Source organism: Sphaerodactylus townsendi, linkage group LG01, assembly GCF_021028975.2.
Source record: "Sphaerodactylus townsendi isolate TG3544 linkage group LG01, MPM_Stown_v2.3, whole genome shotgun sequence".
NCBI classification, from domain to species: Eukaryota; Metazoa; Chordata; class Lepidosauria; order Squamata; family Sphaerodactylidae; genus Sphaerodactylus; species Sphaerodactylus townsendi.
The window spans coordinates 19,021,706-19,041,456 of NC_059425.1; the positions used below are offsets into that span (position 1 = coordinate 19,021,706).

The 19,751-nt window shown below is 48.5% G+C and overlaps 2 protein-coding genes across 3 annotated transcripts in view; one reads left to right on the top strand and one right to left on the bottom strand.

Annotated features, from left to right (window-relative positions):
* Positions 1-9,700, top strand: part of RPS6KA4 (ribosomal protein S6 kinase A4) — a 51,164-nt gene extending 41,464 nt beyond the window's left edge. Inside the window, 2 exon segments of the mRNA XM_048512345.1 lie at positions 4,333-4,496; positions 5,773-9,700. Of these exon segments, the coding sequence (XP_048368302.1) occupies positions 4,333-4,496; positions 5,773-5,985 (377 nt within the window). The 3' untranslated portion in view covers positions 5,986-9,700.
* A 2,073-nt stretch (positions 9,701-11,773) lies between these two features.
* Positions 11,774-19,601, bottom strand: LOC125441638 (calmodulin-1). 2 transcript variants are annotated; one of them, XM_048512333.1, is made up of 6 exons: positions 19,332-19,596; positions 16,601-16,631; positions 15,240-15,383; positions 14,332-14,438; positions 12,832-12,967; positions 11,774-12,416 (listed from the first exon to the last, which is right to left on the bottom strand). In XM_048512333.1, exons 1-6 carry the CDS (start codon positions 19,332-19,334, stop codon positions 12,388-12,390), a joined length of 450 nt encoding a protein of 149 aa, XP_048368290.1. In that variant the 5' UTR covers positions 19,335-19,596; the 3' UTR covers positions 11,774-12,387. The 2 variants fall into 2 exon arrangements, with proteins under 2 accessions (XP_048368290.1, XP_048368280.1); XM_048512323.1 differs by lacking the exon at positions 11,774-12,416 and having other exon boundaries at positions 12,785-12,967; positions 19,332-19,601.
* Positions 19,602-19,751: the final 150 nt, after the last annotated feature.

The following is a 19,751-nucleotide window of genomic DNA, read 5'->3' on the forward strand; positions in this document are numbered from 1 at the left end:
AGTGGTGGCGAACCTATGGCACGGGTGCCAGAGGTGGCACTCAGAGGCCTCTCTGTGGGCACTCATGCACAGAGTTCATCATGTGGGAGGGGGGTGGAAAAACATCCCCCCCACACACACACACATCTAGGCTGGCCTGGGCATGATCCTTTACCTGGGAGTAAGCTCGGTTGCTGGCAATGGGGCTTGCTTCTGAGTAAACCCTCCTAGGATTGTGATTCACCCATTTGACGTGTTGCACGGTTGCTTCACTAAGCTTACTCCTGAGTAACGCGTGTTTCAGAGCCAACCGGTTTTTTAAAACTAAAACCTCAGTATTCAGGTTAAATTGCCATGTTGGCACTTTGTGATAAATAAGCGGGTTTTGGGTTGCAATTTGGGCACTCAGTCTCGAAAAGGTTCGCCATCACTGAAATATACTAAGGTGGATTACCCACTGGTGCATGGTGGGACCAGAAGCACGTCGGGGCAAGAAATGTTGTCCTGACACGCTTCCATTTGCCCCACACATGCTTCTCGCTTTCCATGGGGAGAGCCAGCACGGTGTAGTGGTTAAGAGCAGGTGCACTCTAATCTGGAGAACCGGGTTTAATTTCCCACTCTGCCACTTGAGTTGTGGAGGCTTATCTGGGGAACCAGATTAGCTTGTGCGCTTCAACACATGCCAGCTGGGTGACCTTGGGGTAGTCACCGTTCTCCGGAGCTCTCTCAGCCTTGGGTTCTTCTTCACCCAAGGTTCAACGGCATCACTGATTGGCCACAGATTAAGATTAAATCCATCGAAGACGGAGGTCCTGTGGTTGGGTCGGGGCAATCTGGTGGAGGGTTTCCAGCTGCTGAAATTTGGCGATGCGGCACTACATCTAGCCACATCTATAAAGAGCCTAGGTGTGACCTTGGAAGCCCAGGACACCAATACAGCGAGGATTTCCTTTATCATCTCTGCCAGGCTAGGCAACTGGCCCCATACTTATCCTGCCCAGACCTAGCCACAGTGATCTATGTGATGGGCACCTCCGGTCTAGACTACTGTAACTCGCTCTACACAGACCTGCCCTTGAGACTATCTCAGAAACATACCCTGGTCCAAATGCAGCTGCCAGACTCCTGAAATACCGAATCAGGTTCAGGATTTTGGTTGCAACCATCAAGGCTCAAAGCAGTCTGGGACCTTTGTATCTGCAGAACTGCCTTATCTCATGCTGCCCCTAGAGGACGCTCAGGTCCTCTAATAAAAACCTGCTGGTGATCCCTGGCCCCAGGGACATGCGTTTGGCCTCAATCAGAGCCAGGGCTGTTTCTGCTTTGGCTCCAGCCTGGAGGAACTCTCTGTCAGCTGACACCAGGGCCCTGCGGGACCTTAAGCAGTTCTGCAGGGTCTGAAAGATGGAGATGTTCCACAGGGCCTTTGGTTGATGCCATCTGTGCATCCCCATTTAAGAAGAAGAAGAGTTTGGATTTATATCTCCCCCTTTCTCTCCTGTAAGGAGACTCAAAGGGGCTTACAATATCCCCCCCCACAACAAACACCCTGTGAGGTGGGTGGGGCTGAGAGAGCTCCGAAGAACTGTGACGAGCCCAAGGTCACCCAGCTGGCATGTGTTGGAGTACACAAGCTAATCTGGTTCCCCAGATAAGCCTCCACAGCTCAAGTGGCAGAGCAGGGAATCAAATCCGGTTCTGCAGATTAGAGTGCACCTGCTCTTAACCACTACACCACTGCTTCTCTTCCTTATTGGCCTCCCTAGGTTAAACAAAATGAAGTTAACATCACCATCTATGTATGGCTGCTTTGTGTGCCCCCTGCCCCACCCCGCAACTTTGCCCATACTCAGGCGGGATTTTAATAGGGCTATGTCAGAACTGGGCTGGCATTGGTTTTGTATGGGTTAAGCTAGTGTGCCATCTTGGGGTTTTAAATATTTATTATTATTGTTGTTGTTGTTGTTGTTGTTATTTATTAGGTTTGTATACCGCCCTCCCCCAAAGGGCTCAGGGCAGTTCACACACGAATACACAAAACAGTTAGGTAAATAAATAGATTCCATACATTTTAACATTTAAAACACAGCGCTCTAATTTTACTTCCATTACGAACAAGAGGTGGCGTCCAACAGCTTAATCCCCTAAAAAGAGGGGGACGGGGGGGACGGGGGGGGCACACATCAGCGGTATTTTACCTATACTGTTTTAAATGTGTTTGTACACCACCCTGAGCCCAGCTCTGGCCAGAGAGGGCGGGATATAAATATAATAAAATCCAAATCAATAAAATCAAAAATGCAGAGGAAAGTCACGTATTGGCTTCCCTGTTGGTGCATGGCATGGGGAAATTCGAGGCTGGGAAAATACGTGGCCAGGAGGGGCTTTCGTGGCAGGAACCTTTCCAAATAAGGAGCGCATAAAGGACAAGGTAAAGAGACAGAAGAGGCGTCACCTTCAGGAGGAAAATGCATAAAGTTACAGGCTGAGAACACCATGCAGGCGGTCTTTTGTTTCACACTGTGAGGTAACAGATCTTTGTGTCTGCGAGATCCTTGAGTAGATTGAAATGCTCAGAATAAGGTTGGATCACTCTGGCTGAATTCCCACTGAAAATTTAATCTAGATACAACCCAGTTTCAAAAGAATCGGCACCTTTTCATCCAAGTTCCAACAACCTCACTGCAGCATGTTTCTAGTGAAGACACCTAGGCCTGCCCCCTGGTGGGGGGGTGCCTGCTGTCAGGGGTGCAATTATTAAGCTAGCAGGACCAACATTTCAGAGTATCTGTAGGAGACCCTCCTGATGATACCACCCAGGTTTGGTGAAGTTTGGTTCATGGGGGCCAAAGTTATGGACCCTCGAATGTGTAGCCCCTATCTCCTATTAGTTCCCATTGGAGTGTTTTTTCAAAATGGTGCATATCCAGGAAAATCCCATGATAAGGGGGTGGGGGAGCGCCAGAAACGGGACTGATCTGTGTTCCGTGGTTCGGCTGTGAGGAGATCTCAAGGAAACCTGGATATTTCGGGTGATTATCCCAGGATTAATCGCCAGTGGGAATTCGCCCTTAGTCTCTGTGCTTCGGTATCCAATGTCTTCTTGAGGCAACAAGGAAGGGGCTTGTTCTAGCCTATTCTTCTGGTCGGTCTCTTCTTCTGCATTTTGCATATATTCCTGACCACAGTTATCTCGGCAAACGACTCTTAGACGAGGGCTTGCCAGACCTTTCTGAGTTTAGCCGAGTAGCTGACCTGGTCACAGGCCAAGGGGGAGATACTCGTGCCAGCAAAACGTGGGCTGCATTTCGCGACTTCAGTCAGACCCTTGATTGACTTGATGCTGAATGAAGTACTGACAACAGAACCTGCTACTGAGGCACCGGGTGGTGGGTGGGCACATATGGGGAAGCAGCCATCTTTCAGATATCTGTTCTCCAGGTCATGACAAGGTTTAAAGGTCGAAACCCCCTCTTCTTGAGTTTTGTCTGGAAGCAGATGGGTAACAGGTGCAGCTGCTATAAATCAGGTGAAGTGTGGGCCTGACACCCAGACCCAGGCAAAGAAGAGAAGAGAAGAGTTTGGATTTATATCCCCCCTTTCTCTCCTGCAGGAGACTCAAAGGGGCTTACAATCTCCTTGCCCTTCCCCCCTCACAACAAATACCCTGTGAGGTAGGTGGGGCTGAGAGAGCTCCAAGAAGCTGTGACTAGCCCAAGGTCACCCAGCTGGCGTGTGCGGGAGTGCACAGGCTAATCTGAATTCCCCAGATAAGCCTCCGCAGCTCAGGCGGCAGAGCTGGGAATCAAACCCGGTTCCTCCAGATTAGATACATGAGCTCTTAACCTCCTACGCCACTGCTGCTCCTCAAGGGGGTTGTAGCTAGGATTGCCAACCTCCAGGCAGCACCTGGATATCTCTTACTGGTGTAATTGATCTCCAAAGTCAGCTCCCCTGGTGAAAATAACTGCTTTGGAGGATGGACTCTATGGTATTATACCCACTGAGGTTACTTTCCCCAGACTCCAATACCACCACCACCATACTGTAATGGGAATTTTTAATGACATAGCTGTTTAATAAAATAAAACAATTTTTTTCCTTAAAATTAAATTTGTACTCAAAGAAGTGCAGTTCAAAGCATGTTTACAGCAATCTCTCAGGTGGCATCTTGTAGTAATCTCACACTGATCTTTGCGTGTCAAGTTTTACCTGAGGCATCCAATAACATGCATTCCAGGGCAATAACTCAGTTCCTCCAATATTTTCTGAGATCTGCCACAGAGCTAGGGCTTGTAACTTCCCTCATCTGCTTGTTAATCCCCCCCCCCCCTCCTGACTTCTTCCCAGGTCTCCTCACCGTGAACCCTGCCAAGCGGCTTAAGATGTCCAGTTTGCGTTATAGCGAGTGGCTCCAAGATGGCAGTGCCCTCTCTTCCACGCCTCTTATGACTCCAGATATCCTGGAAAGCTCAGGGCCGGCTGTGCGGACCGGCGTCAACGCTGCCTTTATGGTAAGAGATACGATTTCTGAGCTGGGAAAAGGATCTTTATCGGGGTGGTGTGATGAGCTCACAGGCAGAATAAGGGTCACAGCAGGAGCGTTGTGACAGTCCTGTTGGTTTGAAGCATATAGGACAGGAAGAGGCCAGAGTAACTGAGCACAAAATCATCGGTCTTGTCCTGCATCCAAATCATCCTCTGCCAGTGAAAGCAGATTTGGCCTTTTTTGGGCATAGGGACAAGTCAGATGTCCAGCCCTGCATCCAAAGCAAGTCCAAATAAGCTTTGCCTGGAGATCCTCTGCCACTGAAAGTTAACTAGGCCTCTTTTGGATGTAGGGGCAGGAGAAAACTTGCCGAGGAGCAAACGGCTCGCAGATGAACTGCCTGCTGTTACAAGGTGCTGATCAGTGCAGAAAGAGGAGCAACCCTCATAAAACGAGCGCTTTGGTTACAGCCAGATAGATGGATTTTTGTTTGGTAGGTTTAATTGCCAGGAACGGTCTTCAGCAGAAAGTTCCAAAGCAAAGGCAAAACTGGGGTGTGTGCGTGTAGAAACAACCATATAAGCAAGGGAGAAAGATCAGGCATGAAGAGAGTTGGCAGGGTGAGAATGCCAGACGCCTCTGTGCTTTTAAAAACAGGAGAAACTAGAATCATAGACCTGGAAAGGGCCATGCAGTCCATTCTAGTCCAACCGCCTGCTCAATGCAGGATAAGTCTAAAGCAGCGATTCCCAACCAGGGTTCCGTGGTTCCCCGGGGGTACTGCGGCAATGCTACTGGCCCCCCTCACTTTTATGGTGTCTCCCGCTGGCACCAGCAAGGATATGGAGCTGGCCCAGGGGGCAGGGCCTGCCGCAAGGTCAGCAGCCATTTTCCACCCACCCCCACCCCGTGTTTCCTTCACACTGGGAGGGGAAGGTGGGGGGAGGATGGCAGGGGTAACGTGAGATATGAAGAGTGACGTCAAAAAGGTTGGAAAATACTGGTCTAAAGCATCCCAGACAAGCGTTGGTCCAGCCGTGTCTTAAAGACTGCCAGTGAGGAGGAGCTCGCCGCTTCCCTAGGCAGCCGATTCCACTGCTGAATAACTCGTACCTCTCCACCAGTAATTTAAACCCATTATCCTCTACTGCCAACAGGAATTGCTCCCTGCCCTCCTCCAAGTGACAGCTGTTCAAATACTTAAAGAGCAGTCATGTCCCCATCCTAGAAGTGTGTCTACATGTGTGTGTGGGGGTGTGTGTGTGTTGTATTTTTCTTGACTTTCCCTTCTCCTCGACTAGGCCTTCAACAAGGGCAAGCGTGAAGGCTTTTTTCTGAAGAGCGTGGAGAATGCCCCCCTGGCCAAGCGCCGCAAGCTGAAGATGTCCAGCACCGGGGCCGAAGCACGCCGCAGCAGCAGCTCTTCCTCTTCCTCCTCGGGCTCCTCCTCGGCAGCTTCTTCCCGCCCCCACAAAGCCAAGGTTCCTACCAGTCGCCACGACCCGCCCTCGTAGCACCTCCTGGAAGGGGGTGCCCTCAGAAGGGCAGGAGGGGGAAATGGGTATTTATTGTCTGTGTTGCTGTTGGGGGAGGAAGCCTCCTCCTCCTCCGCCCCCTCATTTCCCACCCCCCATGTGATGTGGTATCTTCATTCATAATGGGGTCTATTGTGTTGTTCAAGGTGGCAAAGGTCTGTCGGGGAAAACACTGTGTCTGCAGGGAGAGAGAGAACTCCCGAAGGATCCACTGGAGAGGGACGTTTGTTGCAGGGAAAACGGGAAAGCGGCCAGGCGGTCAGGGCCCAGGCGTGCCACTTTTTAAAATGCCAAATCAAGATCCATTTCTGATGGTGGTTCAGGGGCTGCTGCCCTGGCTCAAGGACGTGGCCAAGGGAGATTCCCAAGGTCAAGCGACGCACTGCCGGTCTGTCCTCCCAAAGCACAAGAGGGCAGGTCCCTTTCCCCAAGCCCTGGGGCTGGATTCGGACAGCAAAGGGCGAGGGTTACAGATTAGCTGTGAACAACTGCCCAGCCAAAAAAAAATGTTGGATGGGAAGGAGATGTTTTCTTTATTTGTAACGCCATTTTTATAAGAATGAGAGAGGGAGTCTACTCATCTTAAACCCAAAGCCAGACCTTTGCAGGTGGGCAGAGTGAATCTTTTCTCCTGTGCAATCTCAGTGCAGCTGCAACCCATGCCCCACCACCCGTGCCCTGCTTTGGTGCCTTTTTAACCTGGCACAAATTGAGCAGGTAAAGATTCTCCTGGCATGACAATCCAAGTGTTTGGGAAATCTACGCCTATTTAATTTCTGCATCTTTGACTGTTAAAGGCACAAAGCAGGACTAGATTTTTTTTTATGTGGCAACCCAGAATCCTGTTCTGAGAAAGATGGAAAGGAATGAAGAGTATCACAGGAAGAAGAAAAAATAATCCATCTTATTTGATATAGGATATGACTTCTTGCACCCCTGCTCAGGGGAGGGGAAGGCTCAGAAGCCAAACAGGAACTTTTGCGGGAGTGGGGAGGTGTCTGCCTAAACCTGCCAATTTGGGGCAAAGGATCTTCAATTTTTTGCCTTATAAGTCCCAGTAGAAACTACTTACTGGGAGAATCTAAGCTCAGGCACTTCAGGAAAAACAAGGGTTGAGGGGGAGGGGACGTCAAGGGGGAGGGAGAGTATATTTTTAGGAAAAGAAAGAGAATGTTTGTATTTTTTATCTGACATAGTGAAGGTGAATGTGGGAGTTTTCTCAGATGGCACAATATAGAATGGTGGGGGGGGAGGGGAAAATCACTCATTCGTTACCCTAAGCAGGAATCTATCCCCCTTTCACCACCTTAAAGAGACGTGAGACTAAGTGTAGAAACATTTTAAAAGGATGGGACTACATTCAATCATTAAAACACAAATTGATTAAATAATCCCTTTTACAGACCAGAAAAGGAGATTTTTTTTCTAAAACTGGTATTTCACACATTGGGGAAGAAAAAACCAATTATAGATTTTTAAAATTCTTCTGTGGTGGAAAGTGCTATCGAGCCACAGCTGACTTATGGTAACCCCGTTGGGCTTACAAAGGAAGAGACATTTGCCTCCGTATGGATGAGAGAGTTCTGAGAGAACTGACTGCCCAAGCTTACCCAGCAGGCTTCATATGGAGGAGTGGGGAATCAAACTCAGTTCTCCAGATCAGAGTCTGCCACTCTTTAACTAATGTACCACATTGGCTCGCTTGTGGCAGCATATGGATTCCAGTTTCACTAACGTGCTGAAACCCCATAAAATTCACAGTAAAATAGATTCAGCTCATCAAGCTATTTTGACACTTGTGTAGAAATTTCATTTCCAAACTTAAGCTATTTTCTTTTTTAAATGACAACTACCCTTTTGGTGACTTTTTTTGCATTTTTATGACAATTTGGTGACGCCGTCATAAACAATCACCAAGTACGTTTAAATTAATTTAACTTAAATTGAACAGCGCAACCAACTGTGGTTTGGGAGTACAGGGATATTCAGTCTTAGGGGCTTTTTAGATTCACTTCCTCCTCACCTTTTATTTGCAACCAGCTAAACTTCTAGATTCATGACAGACCGTCAAACTTCAAACCACGGTTTGCACTCTTCCCTACAAGCCAGGTTTAGAATCCTGATTTATATGGAAGAATGGAAACCAGGCCTAGGCAGTCTTTTTGACCCCAAAAGATTGCCTATACCTGCTTCATATGCTTCCATTGCCCAGGCTTGTTCACATACTTGTCAACTTGAAGTGTTCCTTCTGTTAGTGATTTCTGGCTAATTGAAGTGGAATAAAATTCAGAATTGCACTGTCAATTCTGAAACACTGAAAAAAGTGCTCCATCAGGGAGTGTTGCCTGAAGTAAAGGGGCAAATAGATACAGAGTGATTTTTGAGACGCTGTCCTCCCTACCTTACAGAAGGCTGATTCTCATTTGTATGCAAGACCAGAACGGAGTGCACATTTATAGTCTGGAGTATATAACCCAGAATTTTTAGGAAAATGTTCTCATATGAAGAACATGAAAAGGCTCTGAAAGAGGGGCTGAGAAAGAGGGGAAAGCGTGGCACTTTTAAAGGGGAGTGCAATTAGACACCTGAACTACCTGGAAACTTTGAAGGGTGGGGGGTGCAGAAGGAATGGTTCTTGCCTCCCACCTAAATATTTTTTTTAAGAAATAGTTAATCTGTTTGACTGGCTTCACTGACTGCCAGAGTCCACTATAAATGAGTAGCAGAGACATCCTCACGAACTTTTCAGTAACATCCACCACTGTGAACGGCCACAAAAGATGGCTCTCATCCTACTTACCCATTAGACTATTCTGGTCTTCATTTAACCACTTCCTGTTCCTTTTTAAAATCTCCATTTTCTTGCTTCGGGGATTGGAGGGAGTTTTCTTTCAAGAAAGACAAGCCTTTCCCCACCCCACTCCTAGTAAATACCATCCTTTTCTCCAAACATCAGTTTGGGAAGGTGTAAATGGATCTAGTTCCTAGATGGGGTACAGGAGACATATAACTCACGCCCGAGGGCATTTTCCAGTATCTTAAGGAATGGCCGAGTGGGGGCTAAAGAATTAAGTTTTTGTCGCTCTCTGTTGTTGGAAGTGAATTGACAGCACTTAACACAGAGAGATTATGATCTGCGGGAAAGGTGTGTGGGTAATGAAAGAACTCCGGGCATGTCTGTGCTACTCATTTAAACCTGTGTCAAACCAGTTTCAAGAGAGTGCCCCAAGAAACACTGGGAAATGCAGGGATCTCTGGCACCAAATTCTCAGCACCGTCACCAAAAAATCCCCATCCTATATTTTTGCCCTTTTAGAGACGCTACTCAAGAGTTAATCCAGTTTCAAACCAGTTTGAATCTGTAGCAGAGATGTTAGCCTCTTGTGTCTTGCCAGCTGCTCCCCTTCATTCACAATTTTTTGCACTTGGCAGCTGTTTTATTTGGGGAGTGAGGGGGACTCCCTTCCTCGGGGCAACTGGGTATATGTATGCGTGTGTATGTAATATGTGTGTGTATGTCTTTACTGCCATGTCCACCCTCTCTGTTGAAGATGGTGGGGAGACTGGGTGGAGTGTATTCTTAAAAGTCCTTCTCTAAGCAGCACAAAAGGCCAAGAAACAGCCATCAGGGGCATCTCGTCCATGCAACCAAACCATGTGTATTTTTTATTTCAAAATAAAAATCGCCTCTGAAGCCAATGCGTTTGCCTCTTCTTTGGCCGCTGGAACTCCTTCCCCTCCCACCCGATTTGCATCATAAGCATGACATAACTGCAGCAATGCAGTGACCACATGAATCCACCCAGCCTTTCCCAACTGTTAGCTAAGCTCACTTGAAGCTCTTTGCTGGTCTCCTGGTCCCTGGAATAAACCAAACTGTGGCGGAACATCAAAAGTTGATATGGGCAAGAAATGCAATAGACGCAGTCCAGATGTTTATGCTCCATGTCCAAGGAGGAAGGTTCCCATCACTAACAAGCCGGACAGCAGCAGAAACACTTGTAAATATAAGGCTCCAATTAAGTCCATGGTGTCTTTTCAGCGTGGTCCATAAAATTACGGAGTTGGGCATCACCACTTACTGCAGGGTAGAAAACTATACTGTGGAATATACTCATGACTAGGGATGTAGATATGCTATGCTCAGTCTGCCTATATACTGTACCTGAAAATTTTCTTAACAGTATTTTTCAGGTAGTCCGTATTCAGGATACCAGTTAACTAGGTCCCAGAACATCTGGAAATATTCGGGTAAATCGGGTAGATATATTTTGTGTCTCCTGGGACTGTCTGTCTTCTTGTTAACAGAACTTGCAGGCAATGAGGAGGGAGGCAGCTATTCCTGGCATTGCAAGCGGGCTTTAGGAGGAACTTTCTGACCAATCATGATGCATCTCTCGTTGCTGCAAAGGTGAGGAAAGAAGCTGGAAGGCATGCAAGCAAAACTCCACGGCAAGATCTTTTGGAGTGATGCCGCCTTTTTTGATGCTACTGCAGGCTCTTCAAGGCTTCTGTAGTTTTTCCCCCCCAGAGAGGGGGAGCTTTGTTTCCCTTTCCAATTGTTTTAAAAATAGCTTTCTGTAGTTTTTATTTTGCACTGTTCTTGAGCTGTTTTCTTGGCTTATTATATAACTTTTGTATTTGCTCATTCTAAAAGATTTTTAAGTTTTAAAGGGCTTTGAATTCTTCTGCTTCTGGTTTTACAGTTGCTCTCTGAAAGCTGTTTTGAAGATCTTTCTATGTTGTGTTTTTCTGGAGGGGAGTGGTATTGTGGAGTTTCAGAGTGCTCGCTGTTGACTTTTAAAAACGTAATTGTATCAGATTCTGAAGAAAACATAGGTGAACGTTAAGGTATTTCAAAGCACACAAGATTGGTTTAGACTGGATTTTGTGATATTGATTCCACTGGACTTCTTGGCTCTGTTTACATTTGGAGGCTTTTGGCCCGTGGCCATTGTTGTGCATTCAGACACTGGCTTCTTTAATTTCCCCCCCATGGGAAACAGTGAAGACTAATAGAATAGCTGGGGGCATCTAGTTCATGAGCCATTAACCTAATTTGCTTGAAACTTGGAAGGCCATTAGTGGACAGACGGCACTAGGTCCCAGGCAAGTCTGTTGTTATTTGACTGAAGAACAGGCACACCATTATCCCCTTGCCAACCCATCCATGCCCCACACGGAATAATGGAACCAAATAATTCCAGCATCCTCTACAAAAAAACCCAACACACACACACCTGGTATAAAGGGACCCAAATTCCCTCAAGAACAGGTTTTTATGCCCTTCCTGAAATCAAACTCCAAAAGAAATTTCTTTGTTTGTAAGTGCACATTGCCACTCATGACCACCATAGCTCCTCAGATTTGGAGAGGCTCCCATCCCCAAACTGGGAAACTTTCCTCTGCTGATGCTTACCTGGAGCCTCTCCCCCTGCCCAGCTAAAGCCTCAGACCTCCGCCCCAATAGCTCTTGCTTTGAGGGTGCCCCATAAGAGGTGTATGATGCTGCTGTGTTCTCCTCCCCCGCCGCCCCATCTCTAAAGACTCATTCTGAGTCTTCCCTGCCCTCATCAAGCCAGCCCATGACCTGCAGGGAGCTTACAGAAAACAGAAATGGAGGCTTGCGTCAAGCAACTGTTGTTCTTGCTGAGCAACGGGATTCAAAACTGGCTGAGAACTCATCTTCTTTGGGAAAGAGCCCTGTTTCCAAGCTGGTGGGAGAAACCACCCACGCCATCACCAAATGAGCACGCTGGCCCCACGATTTTGAAACACACAGACTTTATTGGAAAAAAAAGAGAAAAGAAGAAACCTTACACCACCTGGAATGGAACAGAAGCATTCCCTGAAGCCACTGGGAAGGAAGGGGAAAGGGGGAGGGCATGGCAATTATTAGGAAGTTAACAGTTACAATATACCCAAAATATGCAGATACTCCCAGGAAGACAACTGCAGTCAGCTGAACAGGACAGTCCACGGGATGCAAATATTACGCGCTGGCTGGGACATGGCCTTTGGACAAACGAGCAGGTGCGAGCCAGGAATGGAGCCAATGAGGAGGAAGGACACCCCCCCCCCCAACAGCTCCTGCCCTCCCGGCTTCCCACTGCTAGGAACTTAGCACCGCTTTACCCCTCCCCACCCAGCTCTTCCCAGTCCCAGCTGCACCCTCCATGAGTGCTAGCGTGTAAACATGGGGAAGGGGGGGCAGGAGGGTTCACAATCTGTGGGGAGGGGGGGGAGATGGTGAAGAATGGCCACAAACCGCTAAAGCGTCAATGGAGCGTGAGTGCCAAACAGACGGGGCTGGGTGAGATCTCTATGGTAAGCAGTCCTTCCATTCTGTACAGGGAAGGGGAGGGGCAGCAGTTGCTCTTCCTATTTGGCAGTCATCATCTGTACAAACTCTGCAGGACCAAAGAGACAGGAAGGGGAAAGGCGATCAAGATGTTCAAAGGCAAGGCAGCACGGTTAAAGACCCATCTCTGCTATCCTAGTCATGAATCAGTCCTTATTTATCCCAGGAAGGCAAGCAGGGACTCATGCAAGTGTGACGGAAAGACACTACCATGGGAGAATCTGGCCTTCTATATGCAATCCTGAGCCAGACCTGGAGTTACAGGAATCTCCATTTTCTTAAAATACAGGCAAGTTCCTAGTCCTTATTGTTTCAGAGTTATCTCTGAAATAAAATAGGCAGTTCCTTGCTGACAGCATTTACATCTCTCTCTCTCTCTCTCTCTCTCTCTCTCTCTCTCCAGGCCCCAGGAAACTGCCCTGGCCAGCCAATCTAGATCTCCAACTCCCAATAAGCTTCCTTACCTTCATAATTGACTTGTCCGTCCCCGTCTATGTCTGCTTCCCGGATCATCTCGTCGACTTCCTCATCTGTCAGCTTCTCGCCCAAGTTGGTCATGACATGACGCAGCTCTGCAGCGCTGATATAGCCGTTCCCATCCTTCAAGGCCGAAGAAAGAGCCAGTGGGTTAGAGGAAGGAGAGTCCCTAAGCTTAAATGCCTGAAAGCACTAAATGCATGAGCAATATACCACCACATCATTAACCCCTCTAGCTTAGTATGATGGCGGGACAGGCAAGCTTGTGCTATTCAAGACCCTTTAGCTCAGGGGTAGGGAACCTTTAACACTCAAAGAGCCATTTGGACCCATTTTCCACGGGAAAAGAAAACACTTGGAGCCGCAAATAATTTTTGACATTTAAAATAAAGATAACACTATATATATAGGGGTTTTTTACTCCGCTCATTCTGAGAAGTGCATGGATGCGTCCGCCCTGCTGCCTGCAGGGCGGGCAAGGATAGGGCCAGCGGCTCGGCCTCACCGGCCGCCAGGAAAGCGCCCGCCCCGCTTCAACGGGGCAGGCGAGAGGGGAAGCCCGCGGGGTGGCCCAGCCGACCGCAGGCAGTTGGTGCGCCTGCCCTGCTGCCTGCAGGGCATGCAAGGATGGGGCCGGTGGCTCGGCTCATGGAGCCGCAGTGCAAGGGCAGAAGAGCCGCATGCGGCTCTCAAGCCACAGGTTCCCTACCTCTGCTTTAGCTGGAAATGAAAAGAATCGAACCGAGGCCCTTATATACAGGCAAAGCAGATACTCTACCAAGAAGTCACAGCCAGCTACTGCGACCACAGGCAGGTGCCTTGGAACTATACTCTTGGATCTCACACAGCAGGCTGGATCCTACAGTTGTATCCACAGGAGTGGATCTTCACTCTTCTTCCCCCAGCAGCGCCCTCCAACCCACAAACTGCAGGGGTCTTCAAACTATGGCCCTCCAGATGTTCATAGACAATTCCCATGAGCCCTACCACTTGGCCATGCTAGCAGGGGCTGAAGGGAATTGTAGTCCATGAATATCTGGAGGGCCGTAGTTTGAAGACCCCTGCCACAAAGGAACACCGGAGGGCCTCCGTGGACGAAAAGCCCTGTGGAGCAGAGCTGCAGTGAGGAGGGGGATCAGGCAAAATCTCCTTCCTCTCACTCTTGCACCAGAGGAGAGGGAAGGCTCCCATCACAAGTACCCTATGCTCAAGTAATTGAAGGATCAAACCCAGGAGGTTGATGGACCTGGATTTACATCAAGCCTCAACAATAAAATAAGGAAGTGCAAGGCACAGAAGTTCTACCAAAGTTTGACTTCAGCCCAGATGAAGTTTGACTTCAGCCCAGATGAAGTTATATTAAGTGGAAAGTCAAATTGAATTTGTCTGAATAACTAACAAGTGATCTTAAAGTTTCCTGCCTTCAGAGGTTCCCGAGAACCTCTTCCAAGGTACAGAGTGTGTTTTCACAAAATGAAGCGCCTTACTTTATCAAAGACCCGGAAGGCCTCGCGGATCTCTTCCTCGCTGTCTGTGTCCTTCATCTTCCGGGCCATCATAGTGAGGAATTCTGGGAAGTCAATGGTGCCGTTCCCTGGAGAAGGGAAAGCTCTTTAGTGCAGTGTCCAAAGCAGGAAAGCGAGACCACTTGTAAGACAGTGGGCAAATATAGCAGTCTGTCTGCTATTCCGCAGAAGAGACGCCTCTCAAGACAACAGTACTGCCTCAAATTTACTTCTATTCCCAGAGCAATGGAAAAGGGCCAATGAAGCAAGGAAATAGCCCAATAGTGGAATGAAGGGAGAAAGGGGCAAGGCCTACAGAAGCGGCTGGGCGACATAAACTGAACGGCACAGCTCTCTTTAAGGTACCCAAATAGTTCTGAGATGCAGTGCAAGGCAAGTTACACAACATTAGCCTGCTGACCCACACTGGGTTAATCTCAGCTGATACAAAGGCTAATGCAGCTCACCCTGACAAAAAGATAAATCCAGAGCAAGAGGGCAGGAGGGCTCTGCAGAACTTTTGGTAAGCCCTGCAACCAAGCAAGATTCTCCTGCTGGATCCGGCCGGTTAACTGAAGAGGGATGAACCAGTTCTGGAGCGCACTGCTGCCCTGGTTTCAACTGACCATGGGCAGCTTTCAGCTGCAAATCCACTATCTCAGAAAGACTGAGGGTCACTAAATTCCTTCCCCTCTTCCATTTTTACTCCCCTGTGGCTTAGGCTTCAGGCTGCGAGTCCTGGAGCCAAAGCCATCTGCTCTCAGGCAACGTGTTACTTCCCCAATATTTTAAGCACGTGGGCAATAAGTCTAAAACTAACTGGAAGCTGTGCCATTCAAATTCACTCAGGAAACAAATTGTCTGGACACCCCAGGGCCTGCCTTGCTCACCATCAGCGTCCACCTCATTGATCATGTCTTGCAATTCAGCCTCCGTGGGGTTCTGCCCCAGGGAGCGCATAACTGTGCCAAGTTCCTTGGTGGTGATAGTGCCGTCGCCATCCTTGTCGAAGAGGGAGAAGGCCTCCTTGAACTCTGAGAGACAAGCAGAGACAAGCAGAATAGGTTATCCCTCGGGCATTCCCCACCATGCTGGTCCAGTTGGTAGAGACAGCTCTACCTCATCAACCCTGGAAATCCCAGAGGCCAAATTCTGATAGCATTTTCAAGACTCAGCCAACATCTCAGGGGTGGCTTAGCAGGCAAGTACCTCTGTCCTATGGAGAATATTCAGTCTTAACCCCAGCAAAAGGATCTAGTCGCAGGTCCTGGGAACATCTTCGTCCGAGACTGCCAAACCATCACCAGAGTAAACAATACTGATTAGATTAACCATGGGACTGAGCCAGTGAAGGCAGACTCACTGTATTGAAAAGTGAGCCTGTTCAAATACAATATCCTTTTTCTCACAAGGGATGCTGGGTAGTGTGGTACACGTGAAACTGCTTTATACTGGATCAGATCATTGGTGTATCAAAGTCAGTACTGTCTCCAGTGCCTGGCAGCACCTCTCCAGTGTCTAAGGCAGAGCCGCTCAGCCACAGCCCCTTCCCGCTTTCATGCACTGTGAAAGGGTAAAATTATAGAATCACCGAGTTGGAAGTGACCCCAAGGGCCATCAAGTCCAACCCCCTGCAATGCAGGAACACATAATCAAAGAACTCCTGACAGATGGCCATTCAGTCTCTCTTAAAAAACCTCCAAGGAGGAGACTCCACCACCTTCCGCGGTGATGCATTCCACTGTTGAACAGCCCTTACTGTCAGGAAGTTACTGTCAGGATGCTATATCCATGTTCCTTTCATAGAAGGTAGTATGGTCTGGAAGTTAGAATGCTGGGGGCTTGGAAGACACGGGCTCAAACCCTTGCTTGAACTACAAAACTTACTGGGCAACAGTTTCTAAGCCTTGTCATGAGGTTAAAATGTGCTAACGCCGTTCATTCCTGCTAAATTGAAGAATGGCAGGATGTGAATCCAAACAGCAAACTGGAAGAAGCCAGTGGCAACTCTACTGTTTCTAAAACCTACTATAAGTACACAGGGACACATATTTCCATTTAACAGAGAAAGGGAGCTAAGAGCATGCACACACACACAGTTTCACTCCAGCTTGCCCACCACCCAGGGGTCAAAATGGGGTGTGAAGCAAGCCCTGCACTTCTGATGCCAGCTCACTTGTGGTACTCACTGTTTAGATTCTGACTTATTCTGCCACCATTACTGTCCCTAAGAGACAGGGACAATTCTCACCTGCAATCTGCTCCTCTGTCAGCTGGTCAGCCTGCAGGGGAAAGGAGGACAATCAAGGAAAAAAAGGAGAGTTACAACTCTAGCCTCTCCACATATCCCTCCATGCACAATGGATGCTCCTCTTCCCCAGGCTCCCATTTACACCCACAACAACTGCAAGGAATAACTAAGAGCCAGCATGGTGTAGTGGTTAAGAGCAGGTGGATTCCAATCTGGAGAACCAGATTTGATTTCCCACTCCTCCACCTGAGTGGCTAGGCTTATCTGGTGAACCAGATATGTTTCCGCACTCCTACATTCCTGCTGGGTGACCTTGGGCTAGTCACAGTTCTTCGGAACTTTCTCAGCCCCACCTACCTCATGAGGTGTCTGTTGTGGGGAGAGGAAGAGAAAAGAGCTTGTAAGCTACCTTGAGTTTCCTTATAGGAAGGAAAGGTGGGGTATAAATCCAAACTCCACCTCCTCTTTTTCTTTTTGGGAAATCTGGTAACTCCAGGAAGGGCAATAGATCGTCCTTCCTTACTCCACCTACAACCACCACCCCACATTACTTAATAACAGCCATTCTCCACCTTCCCAATATGCCCCCAAACTCTCCCCTGGTAACACTGACATCACCTCTCCCAAGATCCTATATTAATAACCCACTTTGGATGTCTTAGGATGTGTCATTTATATCCAGGATGCTTTACTGTTCAACAGGGAGATGCGTCTTAGCTCCAAGAACTCTATAAACTAAACTGTTAACACTGGGAGACCACACAGCAAAGCAAGTTCCCAGAAACCTGTTCTCCCATTTCCCCCGTTCATGGGTAATTGTGATCATGAACACCCACCACCTACACTGTACACCCCTCTTTGAATGTTCTCATTTAAAATTGGGCAGGGACTTCCTAATTCTTCCCCAAAGAGCCTATTCTTCCTCAGTTGCCTCTTATTTCCCCATATACACCATTCCTTCTCTTTGTAGCGGAAGAAAGCAGCACCTAAGCTGCCCGCCACATCTTACAATCACCTTCTCCTTAAGAGATGGGCTTCCTACACACAGAAGCCTGAGTAACATTCCATTCCCTTCAGTTTACCCTCTCAGTTTGAAGCTACGCACCCCTTGTTTCCAAAACTGTCCTGCAGGCTTAAACCACACCTCATCATCTACAACAATTTCTGAGCCATCACCTCATTGGGGGCAGGGATGAGTTAACCATACAATTTTAAACAGAACCCGTGGCCACATCACTTTCTCCCAGACCCCCAACACATGGTCATGTGTTAAGCGCTGCCAGGTTGCTTCCCGCTTATGGTGACCTTATGCATTCAAGTCCTCCAAAACATCCCATCATTAACAGCCTTGCTCAGGATGCAAATCATGTTGGGCCACCCTCTTTTCCTGCCGCCTTCAATTTTTCCTAGCGTTATTGTCTTTTCTAGTGACGCCTGTCTTCTCATAGCATAACCAAAGTTCGATCGCCTCAGTTTAGTTCTTTTAGTTTCCAAGGACAGATCAGGCTTGATTTGATGTACAAGCCACATATTTGCCTTTTGGGTGGTTCATGGTATTTGTCAAACTCAAGATAACACCCCACAACACATATCATTTTCCACACTCTACAGCTTGCTGTTCTCATGGTCCAACAGTTCTCTTGCACCCCACCAGAAAATAACTCAGGGGCCTGCCACTTTTCTGCTGTAATACCACTGCACACCAATTTGTACTCCTTCACTTCCCAATCCCTCACTGCAAGATTTTTGCCCAGAACTGTTCCTTCCATTTCAATTTCCACTCCTCACACATTCACATGCTTCCTCTTCTATTGATCAACCTCTCTGCCTTTTTTAGGGGCCACATTTTCCTCCCAGCCCCCCCCCCCCCATCAGCTCTGCTTCCCAGCTCAAGTTCTTCTCTCCTTTTCCCTGCCAATTTGAGATTTCCCTCCCACTCCATCACTCCCCCATTTTGATCTATTTCCCATCCACCTTATCTAGCTGGGGGCTGGATGTCGTAAGATCTGGTTTCCCCCTGCCCGGCTTGTATTAACAACCTTCCAATCTCAGACAGCCCTCCCCCAATATTCAGGGAGGCTTCAAGTTCCCCCAGCCCCTCTTCATCACTCCACCAATAGCACCCCCACACTTTTCCAGTTCCCCAGCACCTATCATTAGCCCCTCCCAGCTCCAGCCCCCCATCTGTATGGAGACTTCAAAAAGTCTTCCATTCATCCTACCCCTCCTTTATTCCTTAGGGTAAAGGCCCCATTTCCCACTAAAGCCCCACCTGCCAATAAGCTCTCCCTGGTTCCTCTTCTGCAAAGAGGGGAAGAGAATTTGAAGGGGAGAAGAAAATCTGAAGCAGCCCACAGACTCCATTTTGCCCATAATAATCTTTTAGGGGAGAGTGATGCATGGGGTTTTATTCTTTTATCACCTGATTAACCTCTTTGCCCCCCCCCCCCCCCCCAATTCTAAACACACTTTCGGCTATGAAGGTAAAGGAGCTCCCAGATCTTCCCATTTTCGAACCACCATCATATTAGAGACCTAATTTTGGAACCACCTCCCTAAAGAGGTGAATGAATCCAAGCAACCTCCACATCACCCTACACACACACACACACACACACACACAGAGGCGCCTGCCCCACTTAAGACCCCCCAACCCCCTCCCCAAAGCAAACTCCACCCTTCGGGGGGGGAGTAATATCCAGATTCTTTCCCCTCCCCCCCCAGCACTCACCATGGCGACGAGGGGGAGGGGACCTGGCGTTGCGACCTTTCAGCTCTTGGCTGTGTCCGTCTCCTTCCGCCCCGGGCTGAGTCGCCGCCCCCTCCCCTCTCTTCCCGCGCCCAACGGCAGGAGGCGAACGTTCCTCGACCTCACGCCCTCGCGTGCGTATCCCTCCGCCCCCGCAAACGAGTCCCGACAGCCGGCCGCAGCATTAAAATAAATGACGGGAAGGCGGGGGGAGAGACACAATCTCTAGGAGTAGCCGTAGTAGTAGGTCGTGGCCGCCGCGCCCTTTAAATAACGTTCGGTCCCGCCCCTTCCTCCGTCACGCGGTTTACCAGCCGCCGCCCCATTGGTGTAGCCTCACCTGCATTGCGTCAGGGGAGGGTGCTTAAAGGGGAAGGCTCGGAGGACGGGGAGGGGTTGGAT

Excerpts from the sequence above, each read along its gene's own strand:
- LOC125441638 (XM_048512323.1), bottom strand. Across the intron at positions 15,384-16,600 it reads GACAGAGGAGCAGATTGCAG|AGTTCAAGGAGGCCTTCTCC; the intron begins GTGAGAATTGTC and ends CTTGTCTCTCAG. Across the intron at positions 12,968-14,331 it reads CCTTCCGGGTCTTTGATAAA|GATGGGAACGGCTATATCAG; the intron begins GTAAGGCGCTTC and ends TCGGCCTTGAAG.